A 22,973-nucleotide genomic window follows, 5' to 3' on the forward strand; every position below is an offset into this window, starting at 1 on the left:
GTAGCAGGCGAATCGGCAGTGGTCTGCTGCGCCATGTGGGTTGCTCCCTGGCTGGCTGGTGATCAAACTCCTGTTGCAGAGGCAGCGGACAGCTTCGCAGGTTGTCTTAACCCCTGAGCTACCAGGGAGGCCCCAAGAGTGGCTCTTTTGTCCTCTAGGGAAACAATTCACCAGAGAGCATTAATTGTAGTTGAACCAGGCAAGACTTTATTGGAGAGACTCATGCATGAGGAAGCCAGTTTGGGACACGAAAATATAATCTGGCTCCCCAAATGAGTTAAGAGGAGATATTTACAGGGTAAGTCCTCTAGGCAAGGAGAGCAGCATCATAGCTTCTTATGGGTTCGGCTATGCCTGGGCATGCACAGATAGGTTTCATGCCAACTGTCTATGTGGGCTCTCAGCCTTCTCCCTCCAGGAGACTGTGAGATTATCAGAAGTCAGAATCTAATGTTCTTTATCTCTCTCATGATATCATGGTCAATGTGTTGGGCCAAGTTGTTTGGACAAGACTAGCCAGCCCATGATTTAATCCACTTTCTCAAACAGAAGTTGGGACAACTCATCCTATCACCTCACAATTTCTTTTATGTAGGCTGTCTTATTACCCCTGAGAGATTTTACTCCCTTTTTCTTAAGGGGATTTGGGGCTGAAAGTCTCTTCTTCTGTAGCTACACCTTGCTGGTCAGTCATTGTCTTTATTCCTAAAGGAAGGAACATCTCTCACTGCCAGTTTTAGCAGTAGTATGATGGCTGCCAACCTGGGAAGGGTGGAATGGAACTCTTGCATCAATGTCAACTCATCGGGGAAATTTTGCAACCTGGAAGTTATAAACTTTGTCAACAGGGTCAGTGGACAGGGTACGAAGTCTGATGTGGGATGACAAATCCCATTTTCCATTGACCTCGGGCTCAAGACCAGTTTGAACACTGGCAGGCATCATTTTAGAGCCATCATGGTGACGGCTCTGAAGTTAACAAAACTCTCTATCTTTTAGAAAAGGATTTCATTTTCAACTATTCCAAATCAAAAGTTTAGGGGAAAAAATAAGAAACATTACTTTGAAGCATCATAGCCAGACATAGAAAAAACTAATAAACTTAGGATGCAGTTTAATTTATAGTTAAAAACCAAAATATCAAACAAATAATTGAGAGGTCCAGAAACTGACACCCTTCCCTATCAGTAATTACCTGAAATATGAATGGATTAATTCTCCAACCAAAGGGCTTAGATTCACAATTGGATAAGAAAATATGATCCAGGGGTTCTCCCTGATGGTGCAAGGGGTTGAGACCCAGCACTAGGAAGCTATCTGCAGCCACTGTAGCATGAGTTTGATCCCCGGCCAGGGAGGTGACCCACATGGCACAGCAGACCTCTCCTGTCTCGCCTGCTGCTCCCCTCAGCAGTTTCAGTTGATCCTCCTGTTCTGTTCTCCCCACTCTGGTGAATCCTCTCATCACCCTGCCTCTGCATCTCTAGCCTGCACCCCAGCTCTTGTATGCATACATGAATAAATTAAAAAAAAATATGACCCAACTCACATTAGACCTAAGCATACACGGAGGTTGAAAGTGAAAGGAGGGAAAAACATATTCCAAGCAAATAGTCACCAAAAATGGGTATAAAATCACTATATAGCAAACAAAAATAGATTTAAATCAAACTGTTACAAGAAACAAAAAGAACATTATATATTGATAATAAGGATCAATTCATCAAAAAGATACATATATAAACAAATTCACCAAACACCAGAACTCCAAAATACATAAAGCAAATGGTGACAAAAAGAAAGGGAGAATAGAAAGCTCTACAGCAACAGGAGACCACCATGGAATCTGTTCTGAGTCCACCTTACTTCTGCTCTGTTGGAACTTTCAGGTAAAAATTAAACAGCCAGATTGAGCAATTTGGTGAGCAGTTTGAGCATAACAACAGATATCCTCCCTGAAGCCTGCTGCCTAGAAACTTCTCCTCACCATCATTGATAGACAGATGGACTCAGGAACCAATCCAGAGTTTCACAACAATTGGCCTTGACTCAGACCTCTTCCCTGGCTGAAACTTTCAAATACCCCTGGGCCCTGTCCCTGAGGAAACACACCTTGGACCCAAATCATGATTTCCATGCTTAAATAAACACCTTCCCAATTAAAAAAAAAAATTAGGTCAGAAATAATTTTCATTAATTAATTCCTTGGTCATGAAACAGAAGCTATTTAATTAAATCTGCTTAAGAAGTATGTCCACATGGGCTTCCCCGGTGGCGCAGCGGTTGAGCGCTGGGTTGCGAAGCTGCCCGCGGCCTGCCGCGCCGGTTCGATCCCCGGCTGCTCCCCGGCCACCAGAGGAGGGTCCCACATGGCGCGCAGACCTCTCCTGCCGCCCGCTGCTCCCCTCAGCAATGTACTTCGGTCCTTCTGCCTGCTGTGCTCCCTGCTCTGGCTCTGGTGAATTCTCTCACCCTCCCGTGCTTCTGACTGTACCCAGTGCATGTATAAACAAACAAACAAATAAAAAAAAAAAATGCCTCTAAAAAAAAAAAAAGAAGTATGTCCACAAAGGGCCTTCCTGGTGGCGCAGGTGGTTGAGCACCGCTCTACGAAGCTGTCTGCAGACTCTGCAGCACAGGTTCCATCCTGGTCAGCTGGCGAGAATCCCACACGGGGCAGCAGACCTCTCCTGACTAACCCGCTTCCGCCCTCAGCAGTTTATTTCCTCAGTCTGGCTGTTCTGTTCCCAGCTCTGTCTCTGGTGAATCCTCTCACCCGCCCGCGCCTCTGGCCTATACCTCAGCTCTTATAGAAATAAAATAAATCTTTGAGGAAAAAAAAGATAAACATCCACAGAAAATAGACTTAAGACTACAAACTACCTTTCTTGAGTCTACTCTTGTTTTTAGTAGACCTTTATTTTTTTTAAAGATATATTTGTTTATTTGTTTCTTTGTTCATTTATTTATTTATTTGTTTGTTTGTTTATTTATTTATACAAGCACTGGGTACAGTCAGAAGTGTGGGAGGGTGAGAGAATTCACCAGAACCAGAGTGGGGAACAGAACAGGCAGACTGACAAAATACACTGCTGAGGGGAGCAGCAGGCGGCAGGAGAGGTCTGCATGCCATGTGGGACACTTGTGGCCTGCCAGGGATCGAACCTGCGCTGCAGAGGCTGCAGGCAGCTTCGCATGCCAGCGCTCAACCTCTGTGCCACCAGGGGAGGCCCAGTTGATCTTTATTTCAAAGAGTTTTTGCACATTACAAATGAGTGAAAATGAACCAATGACTTCCTGTATACAAAAATTAACTCAAAATGGATTACAGGCTCTATGTAAAACCTAAAATCATAAAACTCCTAGAAGAAAAAATAGAAGTGGATGACAGCTCTTTGAAATAGGTCTGGTGCTGATTCTATGAATCTGACACCAAAAGCAAAAGCAACAAAACAAAAGTGAACAGTCGGACTACATCAAATTAAAAGCATTTTGAATGGAAAATGAAACTATCCTTATTTACATTAATATTCAAATTCCCCAAGAATTGGTTAAATACAAGTAATTCAAGCTAGTTTGTTTTCCTTATGAACATGTCTCTGGTATACATTGTGTATTTCTTTACTTAACCGCTATAATAAGAATTTTCGGGCCTCCCCGGTGGTGTAGCGGTTGAGCGCTGGGTTAAGAAGCTGCCCGCGGCCTCTGCAGTGCCAGTTAGATCCCTGGCTGCTCCCCGGCCACCGGAGGAGGGTCCCACAAGGCGCGCAGACCTCTCCTGCTGCCCCCGCTGCGCCCCTCAGCAGTGTACTTTGGTCCTTCTGCCTGCTCTGCTCCCCGCTCTGGCTCTGGTGAATTCTCTCACCCTCCCACGCTTCTGACTGTACCCAGTGCTTGTATGTATGTATGCATTAATCAATCAATCAATCAATAAATCTTTAAAAAAAAAAGAATTTTCACAATGACTTTCCTTTCCCCTCATCTGCAATCCTGATAACCACTAAGTAGAGACTGGTATTTAGAAACCATGATGTTGGCTTTAGGTATACTCATTGTTCTGCGTTTTCATTGCTTTTAGGTCCTGGAGTACACAGACCTAGAAAATATGTTATGGTATAATTTAAAAAGATTTGAAATGATGCGTTCCCAAAGGATTAGAATCTTCAAACTCTTACAAGATATAAAAAGACATGATGAATTGACTATATAGTGTGAGGAAGAGGAGAAGGTTTTTCTGTCACAATTACACAGCCACTTCCACATCCATATTTCCATTTACTCTTTTGTTCTTATTTTGAACAGGAGATTAGTGGAGCAGGATCCCCATCCAAAATCTCAGGAAGCTAAGATTTCACTGGAAATACTATTTCACTGGCATGATTAAGTTCCATGTAAACCACAAGGTTAGCAACATTCTTTTATATTAATTAAATTTTTTCTTATATCATTGTAGTCCCCATAGTTCTCACTGGTGAGCCATCACCACATTCCCTTGTGTTCTTTCCTCCAAGTTTTAATTCCCCTCCCCCTCCTTTCCTGTGTGCCTCCTTTCTATGGTCAGCTTGCTAGTTTTGACTTTTTCTTGATCATTTGTTTGGTTTTTCTGTATTCCACACATAAGTGAGACCATTGGCATTTATCTTTTTCTTTCTGACTAATTTTGGCCAGCGTAATCCCATCCAGCTCCCTCCATGTTGCCATAATTGGCATGAAGTTGTCTTTTTTGATTGCTGAGAAATAGTCCATTATATAAATACACGACAACTTTTTGATCCAGCCACACATTTGGGGGCATTTTGGTTGTCTCCGTATCTTGGTGTTGCAAATAGTGCTGCAATGATCATAGGAGTTCAGGTTTCCTTATGAAGTAGTGTTTTGGGTCCTTTCAGCATATTCCTGGGAGTGCAATTGCTGAATCCACGTTTAGTGTTCTGAGCGATCTCCCCACAACTTCCCACAGTAGCTGATTCAGTTTACATCCCCACCAGCAGTGTAAGAGGGTTCCCTTATCTCCACACTCTTTCCAGCATTTGTTGTTTCTGTTTTATGAATGTGGGCCATTCTCACTGGAGTGAGGTGGCATCTCATTGTGGTTTTGATTTGCCTTTCCCTCATAACTACTGATGTGCAACACATTTTTTCATATGCCTCTTTGTCATTTGCATTTCTTCTTTGGAGTGTATTCTTAGCTCTCCTGCCCATTTTTTGACTGGGTTGTTTGCTTCGTTTAATTGAGGTGCATAAATTCCTTGTAGACCTGTGACATTAGTCCCTTATCAGTTGTATGGTGTGCAAATATGTTCTCCCATGCAGCAGGATGTCTCTTTGTTTTCATTACTGTCTCTTTTGGTGCACAGAAACTTTTAGTTTGATGCAATCCCACTGTTTATATTCTCCTCTCTTTTCCTTACTTTTGGAGAAAAATCCTCAAAGACGTTTCTGAGGTTCATGTCATGGAGTGCTTTGCCTACGTTTCTTCTATATATTTCATGGTGTCAGGTATTACATTCAAGTTTTTATCCATTTTGAGTTGATCAAAAGGTTAGCAATATTCTTTTTAAAAAGCACAGAATCTTCTGTAATATCTACTTAAATGCAAAAGCAGAAGTGGAGGGTTATCACTTGGAAAGCAAGTGGTAATTTTTTACAGTGAATTTAAATACATTGATTTTATAAGGCTCTTGGGAACATCTGTAGTTATAGTCAGCTTTAAATAGAATGGTGTGATAAAGACCTGGTGTCTTTTTCCTGGCAACAAAATCTTACCCAATTTATTTATCCAAAATGGGCTGTTTGCCGAATGCCTGGATCACCACCACTCATTGGCCTGGACAAACTCTGTAGTGATGTAGGGAGCTATTTATTTCGCCACAGTACATCAATTTTTATCTGTCGAAAAATTATAGCACAAATGAATTGCTTCATCTGTGGATCTGCAATGGTGAGTATTGGAAGGGCAGCCTCAGGCCTCTCCTGTCTCACCCTCTCTTCAGCATGCAGAGGAAGTTTGAATTTTCTTTTCAATTTTCTGTTTTTCCTTGCTTTCTTTTGGATATCTATCCAAGACTAAAAGGGACACAAAAGTAGCTTTTTCTTTTCACACAATCACTTTCTACAATATTCATCAAGGGGATGCAAGAAATATAAGACATGCCAAAGCCAAGATGCTTCATGGATCCACCTCACCACCTACAGTTTTCCCTTGTATTTGTGACAAACAGCTCTCCTAATCTTTCCATGTGACTGTGCATGCCAAAGCAACAAGAAAGAGGTGATGTTCAGTCTGTTGGTGAGGCTTGGCTTTCATTCTATTCTCTCAGCATCTGGAATTGGTGCTTTTCAGGGTGTGGGTGACATTGTGAAGGCGGTCAGGAGGTAGATGATAGTGAAACATTCATTTTTGCCTTTTATTCAACATTATTTCCTACTTATAGGCAACCTTATTTGTCCATGTCACACAGTATAAGTTTTCATCACCACATTCCTAAGATTGAGTTCTTAGTTTCTTTCCTCCTGGAAAATTTGTGATGCATTGTCAAAATAGCTCTCCCGCTATGTCTATAGACCAGTCTTGTAACTTTTTGAGCAATCTATGATATGTTCAATTCTTAATAGATGAAGCCACTTAAACTTCGGTTTTCATTGAGGAAACGTCTAGCAGGTTAGTAGGGTTTTAATTGCATCGTTTATTGGAGTCAAATTACATGTCACACTGATTTCTCTGGAGTTGAAATAAAACCTCTCTTGAAACCAAGACAATATATTACTATTTGGGTTCTCATTATTTTTATCGTAAATAGTTGTGTTGCTAAAATGTAGATTCGTAGCTTGCATTCCCTCAAAACTCAGAATAACTGTCTCTTTTGATTCTTAGAAACATGAATGTTTACCTAGAAAACCAGGTATTCTAACATAAGTGATTTTCTATTCTTATTCATTAAAACGCCTAACTTTGAGGTTTTTTTTTTAAAGGGATTAAGTAAATACTGCTTCTAAGAGTACACAGTAATTTCTTATGAATTCTTAGCTGAACATATGCTAGTTCTAACCTAATAAATATAGAACTTCTCGAATTCACTCATGTATTACACTTTCAAGAATAGATTTTTCAGGCAAAATAATAACAAAACATTTGCAAAAAATAATAACAAAATATTTGGTTAAATGGTTATTTTTCTTTGTTTTGTTTTGTTTTGTCTTTAGCACACAATTTAATGATTCTCTGCAAATACTATAATCCAGTTTTAGAACATTTCCATCATTTCCCAAAATATAGCTGCATATCCTTTGTAATCAATCACCCTTCTGAAAGGTCCATGCAGCAGGCTGGAATGCAAAAGCCTACACGGAAGCCCACCTGGGGGGGCAGGAATGGGGATAACTGCCTGGAGGATTCAGGCAGTGAGCCTCCCCCCACCCCCTATGAGTCTCTTCTCAGACAAAGAACCTCTACCTGCCCCAGGAACCTTTTCGTGCCCTACAAACTTTCCCCACTGTAGGAGCCCAACTTCCCACCTGACCTCTCCTCACCCTATAAAACCCTGCTTCCCCCTAACAATGTGCGCTGCTTCACTGACCCCCACCTTGGGTGCGTGAGGTCCCCCTGGGGCACAATAAACTTTCCCACCCTTTGAGAAATGTAGCCTGGCTCTCCTTTTCTTTTCTGCACTGAACCATTCACCTTCCACCCTTAGTCTGTTCTAGACACAGTAGACATTTTGAACTACTAAGTCATAAAAATGTAAGATCGTAACATAGAAATAAAGTAAAAATAAGTACATAATTCCTGATAGCGGTGCTTATGAACACCTTTTATTTTGATAAAGTTTATCTACTGTAACCACCTGAATTTTGAATCTGTTCTCTCCATGTAGAAAATTATTGGGAAGGGCTAATACATTTTATCTTTAATCAGGATAAATATGGTATATTTTATACTTGGCTGCAACTATTAATTTATTACTTTAACTATTAATTTAATATGTGGAATAGAAAGTAACTAGTGACACCATTTGGTATTTATCTTTCTCCTTCTAATTTATTTCACTTAGCATTATTTCTCAAGCTCCATCTGAAAGGTTCGGCGCGGTAAAGGAGAGGAGAGCCAGGCTACATTTCTCAAAGGGAGGGAAAGTTTATTGCGCCCCGTGCGGACCTCACAGACCCAAGGTGGGGGTCAGTGGAGTCGCGCACGTTGTTAGGGGGAAGCAGGGTTTTATAGGGCGAGGAGAGGTCAGGTGGGTAGTTGGGCTCATAGGGGGGGAAAAGTTTGTAGGGCAGGTAGAAGTTCTTTGTCTGAGATGAGCCTCATAGGGGGAGGGGGGAGGCTCATTGTCTGAGTCCTCTAGGCAGGTATCCACATTCCTGCCCCCCAGGTGGGCTTCCTGGTTGGCTCCTGCATTCTGGCTTCCTGCATGGATCTTTCATACCAGCCTTTTGTTCATACCAAAAGGGGCAATGGTTCTTTCTTTGGCTACTTCCTGCTGAAAAGGGGCGAAGATCAAGGGGGTGGCTCAGGCCTGGTTATGAGGGTCTCCCGCAGGGATGCGAGAATATGGGTGGAGAAGGAATTGGTTAAAGGTGGTAGGAGACATTTCCCGAATGCGAGCCTGTATGAATTTTAGGAGGCAAGGAGGAAAAAAGAAAAAAATAAAATTATTAATATTGGCCCTAAGAGTGGGAGGAGCCATGACACTACAGGATTTTGAAACCATGTCAGCGGAGAGTTGGAGTCCCCGGTTTTACTAGTAATAACATTCTTCCCTGAGGAACAGACAGGTACCCCCTTTATTAGCTGTTAACAAGTCCAGAGCCCGCCGGTTTTGGAGAGTGACCTGTGCCAGGGAGGTGAGCTGTCTTTGTAATGATGTTGAAGACACAAAGGTTTTTTCTAAGGAGGTATCAATTTGTTTATAAAATTCCTGGGCAGAAATCAGGCTGTGTCCCAGGGCCCCACTTGCAGCTGCTATCGATGATGCCAGGCTGATTCCAACCATGATTGGAAGAAAGGCTGCCCGCTTAGTCCAATGTGGTGAGAATAACTAACCTAGCTCAGACCGTCTGTACAGAGCTAACTGTGGAACCGCGAGGACTTGGATACGTGGGCCTGGAGTAGCAGAATTAATACACTGAGAGAGAGGGGCATTGCACCAGAAAAAGTTTCTCTTTGCTGTTGTTCAGAGTACAGAAGTAACCGAAATGTTAGAAGCACAGGAATGAAAGCTGACAAGGGCATCAGTTTGATAGCAGGGGTAGCTGTGATTGGAGTCCCATGGGGGGACTGATAGTTGGGGAGTCTGGCAAGCAGCGTCCGTTATCTTGGTCGTAGTGGTATTGAGATTAATTGGACCTGCTGCCAGTAGAGGCCTCCAAAGGGAAGCACAGAGGAAACAAGAGGAGGTGTTAGTCCCAAAAGAGTCATTTAGGAAGGTTATAGCGTGGTGAGAATGACCGTGTGTGGGCTGGTCCACCGAGGCTGCAGTGGCTTTGGCTGATGCGATTTGAGCAGGCCTTGGTCTCCTGGATGCAGTGGTGGGAAGGTTGGTTGAGGAGTTCGAGATCCGAGGCAGGACTGGGTAAGTACCGGTCTGCCTGTTCCCGGAGTAGTTGCCTGAGTAGGGAGAGGTCAATCCTGTCTGGGTAGGTGTCCACCCAGTTGGTGAGCTGATCGATGGTAACAGTGGCCTAGGTGGCCCACAGCTGACTGCGTGCATCTTCACAAGAGCTGCCAGTCTACAAGCACAGGAGGCATCTGACAAAGGAGAGTTTGCATATCTTCCAGGATTTCAGGACAGAAATGGGACCAGAATAGGCAGGAGAGTGGCTGGGTTGAGAGAATTAGACTGAGTGAGACTCACTAGAGGGTTTTTGATAAACAGTATATGGAAATCATGTAAACAGGAAGGAGTGAGAGTGGCGAGACAGGTCCTGAAGGCGGTGCGGGGAATATACATGGGTGGGTCTTTTTAGAGTAAGTTTGAGGGATTTTCGGGTGAGTAGAGTTGTCGCCTCCAGGGCTCTAAGGCAGGGTTGTCAGCTCCTAACGGTGGGATCCATCTGCTTGGAGAGATAAGGGATAGGATGCAGGGCTGGTCCGAGAGGCTGGGAAAGGCCGCCTGCCGCAGTACCCCAACGTTCGTCTGTGAACAGGAGCAAAGGCTTTTCTGGATCAGGAAGGGTAAGGACAGGTGCCTGAAGAAGGATATGTGTGACCCTGAGGGCTCTTTGGGGGATTGGAGAGGTCCTTCAGGGAGGCTTTTGCTGCATTGTGCAGTGGCTTGGCTGGGAAAGCAAAATTAGGGATCCGATGACAGAAGAATCCAACCAAACCTAGGAAAGAAAGGATTTGTTTGCTGATTCAGGGGAGGGAAGGTCCCGGATGGCCCCGGGCGGACCTCACAGACCCAAGGCGGGGGTCAGTGGAGTCGCACACGTTGTTAGGGGGAAGCAGGGTTTTATAGGGCGAGGAGAGGTCAGGTGGGTAGTTGGGCTCATAGGTCGGGAAAAGTTTGTAGGGCAGGTAGAGGTTCTTTGTCTGAGATGAGACTCCTAGCGGGATGGGGTAGGCTCATTGTCTGAGTCCTCTAGGCAGGTATCCACATTCCTGCCCCCCAGGTGGGCTTCCTGGTTGGCTCCTGCATTCTGGCTTCCTGCATGGACCTTTCACCATCCATGTTACCTCAAAAGGCTTTGATCTTTCTTGATCTCTGAGTAATATTCTATTGTGTATATATACTTGATCTGCTCATTTGTATTTGGGTACTTAGGTTGTCTCCATAATTTAGTTATATTAAATAGTGATGCAATAAATATAGGTGCACAACTTCCTTTGGAAATGCGTTTTTGCATTTTTTTGGTAGATGCATAGGAGTGGAATTACAGGGTTGAAGGCAGACCCATATTTAATGTTTTGAGACACCATCTTACTGTTTTCCATAAGGGCTGGACCAGTTTGCATGTGTAGAAGGTTCCCTTTTCTCCACATTCTCACCAGCAATTGTTCTTTCTGGTCTTTTCCATATGGGCCATTCAAACAGGCATAAGTGGTATCTCATACTCTTGATTTGCATTCTCTAATAATAAGTCTGAATGTTTTTTCATGTGCCTGCTGACCCTTGAACGTCTTCTTTTATAAGTGTCTGTTTAATTCTTTTGCCCAATCTTTGGTTATCTGCCTTGTTTTTGTAGAGTTCTAGCAGTTCTCTGTATATCTTCAATATCAGTTCTTTGTCTTATCTATGGTATGCAAATATTTTCTCCCCTAGAGGGTATTATACTAAGAGAAGTGAGCCAGAAAGAGAAAGAATAACCCGATGGTTTCCACTTATGTTTGGAATCTAGAGAGAAAAAGTCAAAGGTCAGACAAAGACAAACTGTGAGAGGCACTACCTTGAAAGCAGCCCATAGACCTGAGACTTTTGAGAGAGTGTTAGGGGGAAAAGGATGTCCCAAAGCAAATTCCATATAGGCTTTGTGGACTCCACCCCCACCCCAGGTCAAAGCCAAAGACACTGGGAACTCCAAATCCCATCACCACCAAAGGGAAGGTGGCTGGGACCTGAGGGTGGGATTAAGCAGCCAGGTGGATACAAAAGGCAGACACGTGGGCTTTGGGGGGCTCTCCATTTTGGGCTCTCGGCCAGCTTGCAGCTTCCGGTCAGCTCTGAGAGTGACTTTGGGTTTCCAGGTCGTCGGATCTGGTAGGACGCATTAAAGACTTTATTTCCCTATTTTCTCCCTGAGTTGTACCTTTTCCTTATTTTCTTTTTCTCTTGTAAATAAACCTTTTATTAACCCTTTTGTGTGTGTCTGTAGTAGAGTATTCATAAGTCTCTTTAAAGCGCGCGGGTGTGAACCCACAGCCAGGAACCCGTTTAATATCGGGGCTGCTCTATAACAAGAGGAGTGAGGGAGAATAAGAAGGGGAAGAGGGGCGCACATTAGACTAGGGTGTAAGAACATGGGTGCTTTGGTGGTGGGAAAACTATGGTGACCACACCTGAGGGAAGAAATACTATATTGTGGGGGCCTCCCTGGTGGCACAAGGGTTAAGATGCAATCGATAATGCAGTCTGCAGCCTCTCCAGCATAAGTTCGATTCCCAGGCAGCCAGGGAGCTACCCACATGGCACAGCAGACCTCTCCTGACTCACTTGCTGCTCCCCTCTGCAGTGTATTTTAGTCAGTCTGCCTGTTCTGTTCCCTACTCTGTCTCTTGTGATTCCTCTCACCCCTGCATCTCTGGCCTGTACCCCAGTTCTTCTAAGCATAAATAAATAAATATAAAAAGGAAATACTATATTGTGAGAAAATAAGCAAGGATGTTAAAAAGAAAAACACAGAAGAGTGCTTCAAGTTGCCTGCTCCTGACCCCATCATGCCTTCATCTAGTTTAGAATTCAGTATTGTCTAGATTCATTACAGCATTTGGAGACTGCAGTGCCATGGACCAGCACAGCAGTAGACGATGAGGCCACCTCAGGGTTGAGAGAAGCGTGCAGGGTGGTCAGGGCATCGGTGAAAGAAATGACAAACAGACACACTTCAAGAGTGAAAATCTGAGTGTAATTTTCTTTGAATTTGTGACCAGTATATATATTTTCCAAAAGCACAGGAACAATGAATATCAATGAAATCAGCTTGCTCATGGGCTCAGCCTATCACCATCAGGGTGGTGATCTACATAACAAGCAATGACTTTTATAGAAGAAAGAAGTCAGTTTAGAAAGACAATAAGGGGATTAAAGTTTGTAGTTCCAGAAAGAGGGGATAAGGTGGTTTTCCTGCCAATGGAGGCAAGCTTCCTCACCTTCTTTGGAGGTCTCTGGAACCCTACAAACAGGGCAAACAGGTTCTCCACTTCTTGGTTCAGCTCTTTTTCAACTTTCTGGAAGAACTCCACACAAAGCCACACAATCAAACTCACGTCCAATTTTTTTGTTACCCTGTTACAATATCTGAGAAGTAAGCTAGAGTGACTGGGCATCTCTCTTTTTCATTGTTATTCTCTACTGGGTGAACATGGCCTTCTTTAGACCTAAGGGTCTCAGGGTAATTGTGTTGCCAGAACATAGCCATCTTGGTGGTGGGAGCTGGCAGGAGCAGTGGTGTTGTCAACCTGCTGCTCCACCACAAGTTGGTTGTGGCAATTGCTCCTCAGAGCTCAGTAACTGCCTTTTTGCCAGTTGTGGCAGTTGCGCCTCAGAGACCTTTTATGTAACATTGTACTTCCTGGATTGTGGAATGGACCAGTCAGGTGTGAGCTATGAGCTGACTGGTGCTAAATGGTCCAATCAGACTTTTGTTCCCAGGACCCAGTATTGGGAGTATGAAAAAATGTTATTCTAGATTTCCTCCATCACTAGTTGGTAAAATTCTTCAAGCCTGTTAACCAACAGTTTTTTCAGAAGTTACCTTGATTCATATATGTACTTCCCACCATTAGCCCTTGCTCCTCACAGACTTGTCATCCTTGGTCACATGACTCCTTTCACATCTAATCTTCCCATGCCATCCTCTGCTCCGTCACCACCCTTTTGGGTGTCCTGAGTCCCTTCTAATTCAGGATCTTACCTTTTGCTGGTCCCATATAACAACTATCATTCTAGTATATTGATGATTACTCATATTTTAATTTCTTAACCACATGAAAGATATTTACTTTTGAAAAAGTGTTTTGGAAGAACTATCTTAACACTGTGTTTCATAAATCATTTTTCCAGAGAAAACCAGTCCCTTCAGCTGGTCCAAATAGAATTTATAATGTTTAAAACTTGCAAAAAGTTACAGGGCCAATTTCAAAGCTGAGTGTGAACCCAAACTTCTTGACAAATGCCACCTCCTTAACCATTGGGATTTACAGTCTAGAACAGGGTATTTGGATACCTTGCTAAGAGATGTTTGTTCTATACCAAGTTTTAGTAATTTTTTCCCTCTTTATTAGGTTGCTTTCAAGATGTAATTGGGAATTACACCAACTGTGACCTGTAACAATTCCAGCAGAAATGAATTTTCCCTGATTCTAGACAAGAACCCTCTGATAGAGTTTGTGGAAGAGCTCCCTGCTGGGCGATCTTCTCTGTGCTACTGTGATTTGCTCTGTGGGATTATCAGAGGTGGCCTGGAAATGGTAAAGCACTTATTTCATTCTGCCTGTGTATTAATACTTTGTTTACCTCAAAATATAGCAGCTTAAAACAATAGTACATATCCTAAATTGGGAACAAAATGAACATAAGTTTATCCAATCAACTAATACAGAACATATTTTGACATACAGATTCATTTGTGCTTCTATTGCAATATTAATTATATATGATTGGTGTTAAAAATTTGATTAAAGGAGATGGGATGAATTTGATAAACACTGAAAAAGAAATTTCAAAATTTAAAATTATTTGTGGATAGTCTGCATTGGTAGCCTGCAATAAAAGGGAAAAAAGAAATCGTTCTACGTGGTTTGTATGTCTTGGGTTTTCTTTTCTGTGCATTTTTTCATTATCTACACTATAAAATTTAGGAACAATCAAATTGACATTAAAATTATTTTGTTTCTATAGTTAACTATTTTTTTTTCATTTAGAATCAATGTGAATTGTCGAAATAAAATAAAGAATGCATGTGTAAACACATGTATCTGTTTAGTAGTTGACAAGATCACAAGTTTGCATTAAAGATCAAAGGAGCAAAACAAAATCATTTAGCTAGGTCACTACCTTAACTATCTGCATGAAAAAAAGATTTATCCATACCATTACTTTTAAACTAATTCTAAGTGATACTTAATAATAAAATAACTAACTAAAATCATTTTCTAAACCTGAAAAATATAAGTGAATCTCTTTTTTATTTCTAAAATGGAGAAAAACTTTTTTTTTACAAACCTGCTAGTTTTATTTTTCTGTATAGTCTTGTTTTAGTTTAACATTTATCATTTTTTTTTAAATTTTTAAACAATGTTTGCTTCCCCCCACCCCCTCAGATTGAGTCCCCATAGAATTTCCTTCCCCAAGGCACCCGTGTACAATCACCACAGTCTCCTGTGCTCCTCCCTCCCTCCCTCTCCCTCCTCCTACCCTGCAGTATGTCTCTAGTTTATAATTGCCTGTTTTTGCTTTGCTGTGTTTTGTACTGTTATTATTTTTTACACTGATGTCTTATTTGGTTCCTCTGTATTCCTGCTATAAGTGAAACCATCTGCTATTTTTCTTTTTCCTTCTGGCTTATTTCACTGAGCATAATTCCTTCTAGCTCCATCCATGTTGCTGAGAATGGCATGAGTTTATCTTTTTGATTGCTGAATAATATTCCATTGTGTATAAATACCACATCTTCTTAATCCAGTCATGTATTTTTGGGCATTTGGGTTGTTTCCAGTTTTTACCTATTGTAAATAGTGCTGCAATAAACATAGGTGTACAGGTGCTCTTTTGAATCAATGTTTTTGTGTCCTTTGGGTCGATCCCTAGTAGTGGAATTGCCGGATTGCATGGTAGCTCCTAAAATGGAGAAAAACTTCTTAAGCATAAGTGCAACAGAGAACTTTCAGTGGGGAAAATGGCAAATCTTACTGTATGACATCACATTCAATTCAAAAACAGGTAAAATTAATCTATGACTTTAGAAAGAGAGTGGTTACGTGGAGGGGGGGATGACACAGCAAAATCATTGTTAAAGTGAAGCATACTGCCATATGTTTGTTTCATTTGCAGATATATAAATGCTTCTGTCTTTACTGGCCTCTGTCTGAATGTGATTTGCATTCAGTTTACCCCTCCTGCACTAAGATTTTGTGGGGTTTTTTTTCAGTTTGTTCAGTATTTCTGTTTATTTCAACTGTTTATTTTTTTCTATTAGGTGCCCCCAAATTAAGAGAGTGTGAATTGGAAACTTGTGGAAGAATAACTGGGAAGTTTGTGAAAATGGAAGTAAAGTATAAAAAAATAATGTTTCTCCCTACTCAAAACCTTCATGTTCCCCCACTACCATCCTTGTGCTCTTAAAATTTCTGAAACAATTTGCAATTTTTTTTAAGATTTATTTATTTATTTATAAAAGCACTGGGTATAGTCAGAAGTGAGGGAGGGTGAGAGAATTCACCAGAACCAGAGCGGAGAGCAGAACAGGCAGACTGATGAAACACAGTGCTGAGGGGAGCAGCAGGCAGCAGGAGAGGTCTGCACCATGTGGGATCCTCGCCATGTGGCTGGGGATTGAACCGGCGCTGCAGAGGCTGTGGGCAGCTTCCCAGCCCAGCGCTCAACCACTGTGCCACCAGGGGAGACCCCTTTTTATTTTTTTTAATCAAATTTAGGGAGATGGGAATCCTTAAATGACATAGAGTAGAATGAAAGTTTCTACAAGATTTTCCTAGGGTAGGTATTTTCCCTCATGGTCATCTGAGATATAAGTGTATGATAGAATTCTAAATTCAGCAAAAAAAAATTCCTCAGAAACCACTTTCAGAAGAAAAAATAGCTAATTAAATACTTTAGTCATTGACTATCATTACTGAGAAACCCCAGTAATTAATAAATATTAATGTAGTTCTTTTACATCATTTGCCATATGTGGTTTGTGAACAAAAGATCATTCCTCTGATTGTTTGGAATATTGTTATGGAATATTTTGCTTTTTTAGTTTCAGTTATTTTTTAGTTATTGGGTCAGACTGGAGGACGTGACAGGATCAACTGTAGTCTTGAAATCGAAGGCTTATCAATCTGTAAAAGCTACTTATTGTCTTTTAATTGAGGTAGCATTGTTTTACAGTGCTGTATGTGATTTTAGGCCATTTTTGAGTTAATTTTTATGTATGGTAGAGAGGCGAGTGACTGATTTTAGCAACACTAACTATTGAACAGATTTTCCTTCCTCTAGTATACACTTGGCTCTTATGTCTTAAATTAATTCCGCAAAAACGTGGGCTTATTTCTGGCTCTCAATTCTATTCCATTGTTTTATATGTTTATCTTTTAATCCACTACCACAATGTTTAGAGTCCTATAGCTTCTAGTTTGATTAAACTTTGGGATTGTGAAACTTCTTTTCCTCTACTTTTTTGTCAAGATTGCCTCCCTGGTGGAGCAAGGGGTTAAGACACAACCTATGAAGCTATTGGCAACCACTGCAGCGCTAGTTTGATCCCCGGCCAGGGAGCAATCCACATGGTGCAGCAGACCTCTCCTGACACCGCCTGCTGCTCCCCTCAGCAGTGTATTTCAGTCAGTCTGTCTGTTCTGTTCCCCATTCTGTCTCTGGTGAATCCTCTCACCCCCACACCTCTGGCCTGTACCCCAGCTCTTGTATGCATAAATAAATCTTTTTTTTTTTAAAAAAAAAAGACTTAGTGTCTTTGTCTCTTACTTACCCATTTGTCATTCTGTATAAATTTTAGTATTATTTGCTCTAATCCTTGAAGAATTCCATTGAAATTTTGATTAACAATTTCATTGTATCTCTGTTATTTGAGTAAGATGAACATTTTAGCAATATTATTTCCTCCAATATGAGTGTGAAATATCTTTCTACTTCCTTATTCTCCTTCTGGATTCTTTTTAGCAATATTTTATAATTGTCACTGAATAGATCTCTCATGTACTTTGTTAGTTTATTCCTAGACATTTAATACTTTTTGATGTTACCATTGGCAGTTTTCTTGATCTCTTTCTCCTCTTCTATTTTGTTGTTTGTACATAGAAACACAAAAGACACTATATATTGATTTTGAGCCTGTCACTTTAGTGATTGATGGTTACCAAGTTTTGTTTTGTTTTTACCAGAGTCATGGGAGCTGTTGTGCATATGATCCCATCTTCTGTAAAGAGTGATAGGTTTACTTTTTCCTCTTTAATTTGTATTCATTTCGTTCCTGTCTCTTGCTTTATTGCTCCCTTGAGATCTGTCAAAGTTGTTGCCAGTTGTAAAGATTTTATTCTTTCTAATGGGTGAACAATATTCCATTGTGTGCATATATCATATTATTTCATCCATTCATCTTATAAGAAAAACATTTTGTGCAAATGAAAAACACAATGAGATACCACCTCTTGCTGGTGAGAATGGCTCATATCAAAAAAGGCCAGAAACAACAGATGCTGATGAGGATGTGCTGAAAAAAGGAACTTACACTGCTAGTGGGAATGCAAGGTGGTCGTGACAGTATGGAAAGCTGTGTGGAGGTTCCTCAAAACACTAAAAATTTGATCTACTATATGATCTAATGATTCCACTACTAGGAATCTACCTAAAGACACAAAATACACTAATTTGAAAAAGGAAAGCTGCAAGCCTACTTTTGTTGCAGCAGTATTTACAATAGCCAACTTACAGAAACAACCTAAATGCCCCCAAATAGAATTCTTGGTGTATATACACAATGGAATACTACTCAGCAATCAAAAGAGATAAACTCATGCCATTTGCAGCAACACAGATGGAGCTGAAAGGATTATGCCAAGATGAATAAGTCAGAAGGCAAAAGATAAATATCAGATGGTTTCATTTATATGTGGAATATAGAAAAAAACAAACAAAGGGTCAGGAAAAAGACAAAACTTGCAAACTGACCATAGATCTGACATATAGCTGGGGAGGGGGATGCAGAGGTCTCAAAACAGGGGAGGGAAGACACATGGGACTGTGGTGATGGATCACAGGTGCTGTGACGGTGGGAAAACTGCAGGGACTAAACCTGTAAGGAAATAAGGAAAGCATTTCATGTAGCTTCAATAATAAAGCAAGAGACAGTTTATTTAAGAGAGATAGTAGAATACACAAGGTAGCGGGCAGTCTCAGAAAGCATGAGAGTTGTTATGAGACCTCAAAGCAGGAGGGACTTTTGGATTTCCTTTTTTTTCCCCCAGATAGGAAACTTACACTCACCTTTCTTCCATTATTCCAGATTCCTGGAATTTGAACTTCCCAACCCTTTATCTTTTTGTGTCAGGGTGAGAATGCTCATTGGTGTGAGTGGGTTTTAACATCAAAAACATGAGATTTCAGGGCCTCCCTGGTGGCATAGGCAATTAAGCACAGTGCAGTGAAGCTATCTAGAGACTCTGAAGCGTGATCCCACCAGCCAGGGAGATGCATGCATGGCACGGCAGACTTCCCCTGTCGCACCTGCTGCTCCCCTCAGCAGCGTATTTCAGTCAGTCTGCCTCTTCTGTTCCCCACTCTGTCTCTGGTGAATCCTCTCACCCTCCTGCATGTCTGGTTCCTCTTGTATCCTGGTTCCTGTGTAAATAAATAAATCTTTAAAAAAAAAAAATAAGCCCACGAGGTTTGTGTGCAGTTAGACATGTTGAAAGAAGTCATTTAAAAGGTAACTATGCACAACCATAGTACCATTGTTAGACATGTGTACTGTTTCCAAGCCTTCTGGACCTGTCTGATCTTATCTGGTCCTTGAAATGTGGTGATAAATTAAATCCAGCAAGAATACCAGAAAGCAAATGGTGACTATCTGCCTCAGGGAAATGAAGAGATCTCTTTTATCTCTAACAAAGCAATCTAGAGAAAGGAAAAAGCTGAAGGTATCATACTTCCAGATTTCAAGCTTTATTACAGTGTGTAGTAATCAAATAGTATGGGTCTGCACTTCCATATTTTTTGGTGAGCTGAGTCAAAATGGAGCCAATTTTACACATGTGGGAAGGAAAGTCTCTCATAACGCTGTGGGCAAACTTAGCAGCCACATGCAAAAAATAAAGCCCCAAAGAACAGACACCAGTCCCCCGAGACAGGTCTAAAAGATTTTACGACCCATGCTTTATATCCAAGGAAGTGGTTGTTACAACCTTCGAATACAGTGTTTGTAGGAGAGGTGCCAAAGTTAAGTAATAAGCCTACATTTACTGAGAACCTGTAGTTCTCTTATCCCCAAGACTATTGACCTTTTGGGGTAATCTGATCTCTTTCTCCTAGTAACAACAAAATCTTACCCAATGTATTTGTCCAAAAAGGGCTGCTTGCTGAGTCCCTGAAACACCCCTCATTGCCTAGACTAACTCTGCAGAGAGTATTTATTTGAGTAGCACATCAATTCCTATCATTCCTAAAATTATAGCAGAAGTGAGTGAATTTTCTTCATCTGTGGATCTGCAGCAGTGAGTAGTGGAAGGGCAGCCTCACGGCTCTCCTGTCTCACCCTCTCTTCAGCATGCAGAGGAAGTTTAAATTTTCTTTTCAAGTTTCTGTTTTTCTTCCTTTTCTTGAACATCTGTGCAAGACTAAAAGGGAAACACATGACGTCTTTTCTTTCTGTTCATCACTTTCTTTACTATTGATCAATGAGATGCAAGAAATAGAAGACATGTCAGGGCCAAGATGCTTCATGAATCCACCTCACCCCCTACACTTGTCTCTTGTCTTGTGACACAGCAGCTCTCATAATTCTCTCTCCTGTGACTGGGCATTATAGACAAATAGCAAGAAAGAGGTGATATTCAGTGTTTGTGGGGACTGTCCTTTCTTTTCTCAGGATTCAGATTTTCTAGACTTGGTGTTTTTTGGGAGTGTGGGTAAAAATGTGTGGGTGGGGGGCAGGTATTGATGATAGTGACACTTTCATTTTGGCTTTTCATTCAACTTTATTTCCTATTATAGAAAGCTCCATTTGTCAATGTTACACAGTGTAAATTTATTTCAGCATGTCCCAAAGATGAGTTCTCATTTATTTTCTTTCCTGGAGAATTTGTGTTATCAAAACAGCTCTTCATCTATGTCTCTTTACCAGTCTTTGTTATTTCTCAGCCAGTCTGTTCCATGCTCAATTCTCAAAAAACGAAGCTACTTGAAATTCATTGTTTGGTGAGGAAACCTCTAGTAGGATAGTGGGACTTTAATTGCATGTCTTAATTGAGAGCCAAATTACATCCCACACTGGCTTCTCAGGTGTTGAGAAAATCTCTCTGGAAACCAAAGCATTGTTTATTACTATTTTCCTCCTGATTTTCTTAGATGAACAGTGAGATTTCTAACACACAATTTCGAGGCCACATTCCTCAGAAAGTCAGATTCTTAGTGGATCAGGAGGCTTAATGTATACCCAGAAAACTAGGTGATTCTGATACCAGTGATTTTCCTGCTCTTAAGCATAACTCCACACTCTCCCTCTATTGATGAGGTGAGTTCAAGCATAAAGGTATTAAACGTGTCTTGAGTACACAGCAATATCTTAAGAATTCTTAACTGAAACACATGCTAGTTCTAACCTAATGACTTCTGGGACTCACTCATGGATTACACTTTCAGGAGTAGAGTCCTTAGTAGAGCTAATAAATTTTTCTTGGTCAATTGTTTTGAACTGGCCTATTTGGGACTTTTTGCTTCTAATTTTATTTTAACTTTCTATTGGGATTTTTTTCATATTTCTGATTTAAAAAGCTTGAACAATTTGCTGAAATTCCCTGTTTCTTACCTTCCTCATCTGTATGTTTTGCATCATGATAAAACGTAACTCATGGGATTTTACAAAAATCATCTTTATTTCCTGGTATCTTAGTTTCCTAATGTATAGAATACTGATAACAACAATCCCTCTAGCATATTGGGTTTTGAAGATTAAATGACTTAATAGGAACCAGGGGTTTAGTTTGGGAAATGAGTTGACAGGTCAGTGGTGCTTGGCATGTGTTGAACACTCAGCGAGTGCTAGTCCTTATTATAACTCACCAAGTATCTGAAAAGTGTTTTATCTGTTATTTTCTTGTAGGCAAATCATTATGGACAGCACAGATAAGTATCTCTTTAAATTTAAAGGTTTTTATTTTTCAACTTCTTTTTTTTTTTTTTTTTTTTTTTTTTTTTTTTTTTTTTTAAATAAGTTTTTTTTTTTTTTTTTTTTATAGAGGCATGCTTTATTTATTTGTTTGTTTTGTTTATACATGCACTGGGTACAGTCAGAAGCGCGGGAGGGTGAGAGAATTCACCAGAGCCAGAGCGGGGAGCAGAGCAGGCAGAAGGACCGAAGTACACTGCTGAGGGGAGCAGCGGGCGGCAGGAGAGGTCTGCACGCCATGTGGGACCCTCCTCTGGTGGCCGGGGAGCAGCCGGGGATCGAACCGGCGCCGCAGAGGCCGCGCGCAGTTTCGCAACCCAGCGCTCAACCGCTGCGCCACCGGGGAGGCCCTCAACTTCTTTTCTTGATCATGATGTACTAGAAAACCTAGATGATTTTGAAGTCAGAGATGATGATGTCTTCATAGTTACATATCCAAAGTCTGGTGAGTTTGGGGACTGGGGAGCCCTTGTTATTTCCCTTCATTCTGGTTTGGGAATAGATGTGTGCAAAAGGCATTCTCCAGACATTGTCATGTTACATTCATGTAATTGGTGCATTCAGTATTGTGTGGGAAGACCTAGATTACAATATGAGAAAAATAGAGAGTGAAGGGATTTTGAGCTCTTTAATTTATATTTTGAAAAGATAAAGCTCTTGGGAAAGAGATTAGCTACAGGAAACACAGGAAATCACAGAACAGTATAAATAGGAAGATTGCACAAAATACATGCATAATGTGAATCACTATTATAGAATCTGAACAACAACATCTTTTCAAATAGATAGAGGAGTTAGGAGATCTTTTTCTTTTTTTAAAGATTTATTCATTTATTTATATAAGAACCAGGGTATAGGCCAGATGCGCGGGAGGCTAAGAGGATGCACCAGAGACAGAGTGGGGAGCAGAACAGGCAGATGGATGAAATACGCTGCTGAGGGGAGCAGTGGGTGAGTCAGGAGAGGTCTGCTGTGCCAGGTGGGCTGCTCCTTGGCCAGGCGGGGATCGAACTCGTGCTGCAGTGGCTGTGGACAGCTTCATATGTTGCTCCTTAAACCCTTGCCCCACCAGGAAGGCCTGGAGCTAGGAAATCTTGATTATATCTTTTTAATGTATGTTAATATAACATACAATCAATTTTACAAAATCGTTAGAGTGGTTGAAAAAAATGAATAACCCAAATGTTTTTGAG

The 22,973-nt window shown here is 41.1% G+C and overlaps 1 protein-coding gene across 1 annotated transcript in view; it reads left to right on the forward strand.

The window, feature by feature from the left end:
* LOC311186970 (amine sulfotransferase-like) overlaps positions 1–22,973 on the forward strand; it is a gene marked incomplete at both ends in the record, with an annotated part of 63,555 nt that overhangs the window by 24,601 nt on the left and 15,981 nt on the right. Inside the window, one exon of the mRNA XM_084258172.1 lies at positions 22,172–22,225. Within this exon, the coding sequence (XP_084114298.1) occupies positions 22,172–22,225 (54 nt within the window). The remainder of the gene's footprint in view (positions 1–22,171; positions 22,226–22,973) is intronic.

Source organism: Talpa europaea (genome assembly GCF_964194135.1).
Source record: "Talpa europaea genome assembly, chromosome: 2".
NCBI lineage: Eukaryota > Metazoa > Chordata > Mammalia > Eulipotyphla > Talpidae > Talpa > Talpa europaea.